The sequence below is a fragment of the Sesamum indicum genome, linkage group LG2 (genome assembly GCF_000512975.1).
Source record: "Sesamum indicum cultivar Zhongzhi No. 13 linkage group LG2, S_indicum_v1.0, whole genome shotgun sequence".
Lineage (NCBI taxonomy): Eukaryota > Viridiplantae > Streptophyta > Magnoliopsida > Lamiales > Pedaliaceae > Sesamum > Sesamum indicum.
The window spans coordinates 8205919-8213819 of record NC_026146.1 but is presented as its reverse complement, the minus strand read 5'-3'; the positions used below and the strand labels follow the sequence as shown (position 1 = coordinate 8213819).

General features: G+C 32.7%; 1 protein-coding gene across 1 annotated transcript; it reads left to right on the top strand.

The window, feature by feature from the left end:
• Positions 238–5187, top strand: LOC105155863 (putative nucleobase-ascorbate transporter 10). The gene is made up of 14 exons (XM_011071848.2): positions 238–358; positions 1489–1586; positions 1687–1863; positions 1964–2064; positions 2558–2633; positions 2781–2840; positions 3026–3201; positions 3398–3494; positions 3791–3877; positions 3983–4041; positions 4257–4348; positions 4465–4542; positions 4625–4785; positions 4875–5187. The coding sequence occupies exons 1-14, from the start codon at positions 238–240 to the stop codon at positions 5091–5093; spliced, it is 1602 nt and encodes a 533-aa protein (XP_011070150.1). The 3' UTR covers positions 5094–5187.

Below are 7901 nucleotides of genomic sequence, written 5' to 3'. Positions count from 1 at the left end.
TTATTTCTGTATTATAAATTTGTAATGATTTCAGGAATTTAATCTCCAATAAATTTGCCAGATCATGGAGGAGTATTAGTTAACAATATGTAAGTTACATATCATCACAAGATTATGTTCCTCTTATGACCATACTCTCAACTTCTTTATAGAGAAAGGAAAAACAAGAAGATCATCTCCAGCCACTGCTTGAGGTGTTCCGTTCTCCCTGAAGCAACACTCCGCCGACCTTCAACAATGCCGGGTGATGGAAGCAACAGCAGCAATAGCAATGGAGACGTAAACGAGCCGCAGCCGCATGCAGTCCTTGAGCAGCTGCCGGGCATCCAGTATTGCATAAATAGCCCGCCTCCTTGGTGTCAGTATACATATATACATATGATTTTTTCCCCTATTCTCTCTATTAGCTGAAGAATTTATCTAAGTGGACTTATTTCATCAGTGTCTCTTTTTCATGTTTGCAAATTAAGTTGATTCCGCATCTTCAATACGTATTTGTTGCATTTTCGATATTTCCGAGTTTTCATTCATCCATTGTCGGAGTTACGCCTATGATCTTCCAATTATATATGATATATATATACTTTTGGTTCTTGCGAATGGTCTTAGGTAATGAATTTATTAACTTAGTCCTTCTGCGATCTTGCTTAATTTGTCTTGTCGATGTTAATAATTATGTTCTTCATGGTCATTTTGATCTTTTTAAACGAAAATATCTGCGAAAGATATTATTTTGGTCCTATAATTATAGAAATTAATGCTTTTAATTCGGTTTGATGTCAAAATTACATTTAAGATTAAAAAAATTAGCATATTTAATCCAAAGGTCGGTGAAAAATATTAAATTTGCTTAAAATAAGCTGATGTTGTGACGACACGTCACCCCTTCAATTTGAGAATTCCTAAGTTTCGATTTGCTGAAGTGGCAATTTGGCCTCATGTCCCAAATTAGGTGTCATGCTGACATGCTTTCAAAATGCGCCATGGGCGACACGATGGCTGCGGAAATGCTGATGTGTCAAATGGACGGATTAACAAAATTTATTGGAAAATTAAAAGGGTCACGCGTCAATTATGAACTAATTTTCAACAAATTTAGTATTTTTTCGATCATATTTGGTAAATGCGTTAATTTTTTAAATTATAATCCTCCATTACAATTTTGACATTATATAGAACAAAAAATGCTATTTACTCCATGTGATATGAAAAATAAACAAAAAATTCCATGTGAAAAAATAACAAACTATTCTTCCATGTTTTAAAAAATAAAACAAATTACATCCTATTTAAACCAAGAGAGATACTTTATTTTATTTTTGAAAATACAGAAAATAATTTACTATTTTTTTTTTCACAACACGGAGATTGCATTTAACCCCGTCTGATTATATATAGGCACAATTTGGCATTACTTTTTCGAGAATATTGGTTTTGTGGCTTGTTCCGATAATTTTGATTCTTAATTTGTGTTTTTCTTTGATGCAGTAGAAGCCATTCTTTTGGGATTCCAACATTATATCCTGGCTCTTGGTTCAATTGTCTTAATTCCAAGTATGCTAGTTCCTGAAATGGGTGGGACTGATGTAAGTCTCACTTCCTTTTTAACTATCCAAATTCATCAGATCATGCATGCATATATATATATATATATTGATCCACCCTTTTCTTGCACTTGTATTGAAGAAAGACAAGGCCAAGGTGATACAAACCCTACTTTTCATATCGGGCGTGAACACATTGTTGCACTCCTTTTTTGGTACAAGGCTGCCATCAGTAATAGGTGGCTCCTACGCGTTCTTGATTCCGGCAACCTCAATTATTCATGCAAGAAAATACAGACTGATGCACGAGCCCGAGCAGGTGAAGTGATGAAATCAGTTCTATCATTCGTCCTTGTTAGAAATTGATATGTGTTTGTTTACAATGTTAATACTTTTGTTATTTCGATGATTGTTCTCAGAGATTTCTGCAAACAATGAGAGAAATACAGGGAGCTTTAATTGTTACTTCATGTTTCCAAATGATCATTGGATTCACCGGTTTGTGGAGAAACCTAGCAAGGTTGGTTAAGTACTCTAATTATTGATGGGCCTCAATGCAATTTACCCTTGTGATATTGCAAATAACAAATTGTTACTTTACGATAAAAAGATAGCAATTTTATCTCCTTGTGCTTTTTAAATAAAGCAGTTTGAGGTAAATTACTGTTCTTTTTTTTTTTTTTTAATAGAGGGTAATTTACTCATTTCCAATATCATAGGGGTTGCTTGCATTTTTCACATTATCGATGCCCTGCTACTGAAAATTTGCTATTGTATTTTGTTGTGAATTAGATCGACACCCTCTTAATTAGGTTTTATTACATAATTATCCATGTTCTTGAAAAATTACAATTACACTCGTTAAGGGGTATCGATATAATTTACCTCATGGGTTATGTAAAGTTACTGCCATTGGTGGTGTTGATAAAAATTACAATTATGATTTCAGATGTTTATTTGTAATTTTGCAAAAGAAAAGAATGTATCCTTACTTTATCTGATTCTGGTCTTAGGTCGTTTACCCCTCTGTCTATGGTTCCACTGATTACATTCACCGGACTTGGGCTCTACCATCTTGGCTTCCCACTTGTAAGAACTATTAGCCCTTCAGTTGAGCTTCACATTTTGAGAAATTCAGTACTTTGCTCCTGCTTGCCACATAAAAATGAACTACTGAACTCAAGGTTGATGCTCAATGTGGTCTCTAAACTCTAATCTGTTGTTATTTCTATGCAGATTGCAACCTGTCTTGAAGTCGGGATACCACAGCTGGTTTTACTGATAATCATCTCACAGGTAACTGACTTGGCCGGACAGTTTATGCTTTTAATTCTGAGTGACTAACTAGTGAAACATGAAAGACGACATGATGAACGTTGTATGAAAAAACACCAATGAGATTTTGTTTACTACAAAGCGGCGATGCCGAGTGACTAACTACTTGTGCAGGGACTAATGCTTGAACGTTTATTGCGCTGCAGTTTTTACCAAGATTTATAAAGTCAAAGAGACACCTCTGCGATAGATATGCGCTGCTTTTCGCCATTGCAATTGTGTGGATGTATGCAGGAATCCTAACATGGAGTGGTGCTTTTATGAAATCTAAACACGTTAGCTGCCGCACTGATAGCTCAGGGCTCATTGGGGGAGCTCCTTGGTACGGTCTACCGCATTCCTTCCTCTTTCCTTTTATCTAGCTAGCGACTACATTTTATTTGCAACGAACATCTGTCAACAAGTTTCCACCTGCCTAATCATTTGAGGATGTCGCGTGGTTGCATATATTACCAGCCGTTTTATACATATAATGTCAAATCATGGGCGTCATGATCTCTTGTCGCCATGAATTGCAGGTTTTACGTCCCGTTTCCATTCCAATGGGGGCCTCCCACTTTTAGAGCTGGAGAAGCTTTTGCAGCAATCGTTGCTTCATTTGTCGCTTCAATTGAGGTGTTAAACTGCATATTTTATCTACTAATAGTATAGATTGTATATATGCTTTGCTATGCATGACTGGATACCGAACCTAAGATCAGTACATGCGCTCTCTGACTTGATCAGTTTTTTCAACAGATGTGCTAGTTAGGAGCATGACTTTTCTTCTTAATGGAAGTTTTCCTGTTTCCCTTTGCATTCGTTGGAAGAGTATTAAAGACTATATTGTATATAGAGATCTTTAATTACATATCCTAATAAAGGGTAACCATTTGATTTGCCTCATGTACTACTACTCAATTGATGGGCAGTCTACTGGCTCGTTCATTTCAGCAGCTCGATATGGCAGTGCAACGCCGGTGCCACCCTCAGTAATTAGTCGTGGTGTCGGCTGGCTGGTAAGACTAAGAGCTACTTTTCTACTTCTACAACGGTTTAAGATACATTTTTAGCTCTACATTTCGTTGCATCGGTTTACTCACGACTATATTTCACTTATTCAGGGGATCGGGACTCTGCTTCATGCCCTGTTTGGCAGCATCACTGGTTCCACCGCAACAGTGTAAGAAACTCCTCCTTTATAGCTGCCTTTATGGTTCTCTTACTTGCATAATTGCATTCACCTAGACGGTACGTTAACATATATGACTCCGCTCAACGGTCTTAAAAATAGTTGATCACATGCACCAGAACATGTACGATGTACAAGATCCCGGATTTTTAAGTGTTGTTATGGCTTTATTCACCTCTCTTACTAAGATTTTATGACATGTACAGTGAAAATGTTGGTCTTCTGGCCTTGACAAAAGCAGGAAGCAGAAGAGTTGTCCAAATATCATCTATATTTATGATTCTCTTCTCCATTTTAGGTTAGCTCCAGATTTATATAAACTACATGTTCTGTCAATTTCACACTGTAATTCAAGATTCTACACAGATACGATGAAATTTTATGTAACCCCGACTTACCTTGGTCGTGGATCAGGAAAATTTGGAGCTATTTTTGCTTCGATTCCTTTACCAATTATGGCAGGATCCTACTGCATCTTCTTTGGCTACGTTTGTACGTACCGTCTCAAAATATTAACATTTTTGTTTCATGTACTCCGAAATCCTATCGTTTGCTGAATTCTTCTCGAATGCAGCATCTGTAGGCTTGGGATTTCTCCAGTTCTGTAACCTCAACAGTTTCAGGACAAAGCTTGTACTGGGGCTATCCTTCTTCATCGGACTTTCTCTTCCGCAATACTTCAGAGAGCATGGTCCGAACTCTAGAGGTGGTCCAGTTCACACTCCTGCAGTATGGGTATGCTCATTTATATGCAACCTATTCCAACTTTCAATTCATAAAACAATTTAGACCTGTTCGTTTCAACTTTCTGTCACGATGTGCAGTTCAACGACATTATGTCTGTCGTCTTTATGTCACACGCAACCGTGGCCGCTGCGATTGCCCTCCTACTGGACTGCACTCTCGATTATGGAACCGACGAGACTCGTAAAGATAATGGCTCTTACTGGTGGGAGAAGTTTGTAGTTTATGGCAAAGACGTCAGGAGCGATGAGTTTTATAGGTTGCCAGGCCGACTCAATAGATGTTTTCCATCTTTCTAAGTTGTCTGAAAAATGTGGAAGTTATGTGTATGTTTTCCTGAACACGATTTGTTCGTTTTCCGGCGTATGTATGAGAGTTGAGGACTTCAGGTGACTTTTCTTTCCAAGTATCAAACTGCTCTGTTTTGAAATTAACATGGCTTATTGTAATCTTGTATGGGGAAAAATGCAAGCAACCCTCTTGTGATATCGCGTTGCAAGTTACTTTATGAAAAAATAAATAACGATTTACTTTCCTATACTTTTTAAAATCCAATAATTTACCTCCCCATGTTTTTTAAAATGAAGTAATTTACCTCCCAGTATAAGGAGGTTTACTTCATTTTAAAAGGTATAAGGGGATAAATTGCTATATTTTTTCATAGATGGATAATGTACTCATTTTCAATATCATAAGGAGATAAATTGTTATGCACCCATCTTATATATAATAATGTCTTCAAGAATGAATGGCGCTGGACAACTAATTAAAATTAACTAATTCATATCTATATATTATATATATATATATATATATAAAAGTATGAATTGACAAGTTTTTATTTGTCGTGAAAGGAAAAAAAATTTTGGTCCTTTAATTTTGTTTTTGATTCATTTTGGTCCACTAAGTATTACTATTATCAATTTTTTATTATTACTTTGCAAAAAGATGTAAATTTATTCAATTTTCAGACAGTTTTCCCCAAAATTTGATATACATGTCCGCTGGAATTTCCACCTAAGCAAGAAAATTGAGACATGTACTTGAACAATTCAAATATTTTGTTGGTCATGGGGTTGGATCCCTAGTCAATTAAAATAATATTTAATTATTTTATCACTAATGTTACAACTAACTTGTAATTTTTAAGCTGAATGATGCTATATGACCTATATATCTAGAAATATTTCAATGTATTATATATTTTTATAAAAAAATTACACCTAACAATATCGAGATTCTAGCAGAAATGGAATATTAGCAGAAGAAAAATATCTATGCATTTTGAAAATCAATGTATTATTTCTAATGCTAATATTTATATATTATATTACTATATTACATTTATTTTTATAGACTTATTATTATATGGTGTGTTTTTTAAATATTTATAAACCTTTATAAAGTTAATAGATGTGTTAGCAGAAAAAATGTATCTATGTATTTTATAAAATAATGTATTGCCTTTAATGCTAATATTTATATATTTGATATAATCATTTATTATTTTTAAATGTTTTTTATTATATATTGTATGTTGTGAAAGATTTCTAATTTTTTATTAAATTAGTGAATATATATATAGGTTATGATTGATATATTGAAAACTGCTTTTGTATTATATTTTAAGATAACAACTTTTTAAAAATTATATAATGATATTACATATTGATTTTTAATATAGTAATTTTTTGAAATATTATATATTTAACGTATAAAAATTTGTCCAAAATTTTCAATTAAATAATATATTTATTAATTTATTAAAAAATTTATAAATCTTTCAAAACATGTAATATATAATGATAAATTTAAAAAATACGAAGCATTTAAGAAATAATAATGAAAAACATATAAATATAAGCATATAGAAAGTAATATATAATTTTTATCCTTGAATAAAGAAAATATTATTAAATGTTAATATTTCTAAAAAAATTAGTATAATATATTAGTTGTTTAACAATATTTAATACATTGATATTATCATCTATCTATATTAAAATACTTATAGATATATAGATTATATTGTATGGTTGAGCTTACAAGACACAAGTTGGACATAGCCTACAATGTATGGACATGCACACAGCGACACGGGCATGGTGACACAGAAAATAAAAAAAATATTAAGACATGGCACGGCCTTGTCACGGGCTATATATAATATATTTTTATTATACATTCTCAATTTTTCATAAAATTAAAATATGCAGTATAAGAAATAGTAAGATAAAATATAAAATAAGCATGTCTTACATCTATATTAATCGAATGTGGCATCAAAAATTTACAAAATCAGATTATTTTAAAAAGAAACACAATGAAGAATTTTTAATAATTTAAATTAGTTAAATTATCGAGAATCTCTCTAGAATTTTTAGTAATTCAATCATAATATTTTTAGTTTAAGAGGAGTGAATTAATTTTTGTTCTATTTTTATTAAGCCTAAAAATTCATTTTTTTCTTAAAGACAACCTAAAATTTTTTAAAATTATATAAAAAAAACCGAAATGTGTCGGACATGCCAACAGGCATTCCGAAGCTGTGTCCCGCTTTTTTCTTTTTTCTTTTTAATTTCGGACACATCATTGATGTCGAGGCGTGCATGAGCTGTGTCCGTGTCCAACACTGCATCGGGCAATTTTTCAAAGTGTCCATGCATTATAGATTATAGTATAAGTGGTGAAGAATTTAAATATTCTTTTAATTGACTAGGGTCTGAGCCCCATAGGCAATAAAAATTTTCAATCACTGCATCGAGCAATTTTTTAGAGTACCCGTGCATTATAAATTATAGCATGGTGAAGGATTTAAATATTATTTTAAATGAATAGGGTTTGAACCCCATAGGCAATAAAAATTTTCAATCACTCAAGTGCATTCGGGCTAAAATTGCTGGAAAATTAAATAAAAACTCCAAATTGGATGAAATTTACATATTTTTTCAAAATAATGGTAAAAAATTGATAATGGTAATATTTATTGGACCAAAATGAATCGAGCATAAAATTAAAGGACCAAAACTTTTTTCCCCTAAATAAAATGTAGTTATAGAACAATAACTGATATCTATACTATATAAAAAAGAAATGACCATTTTAAC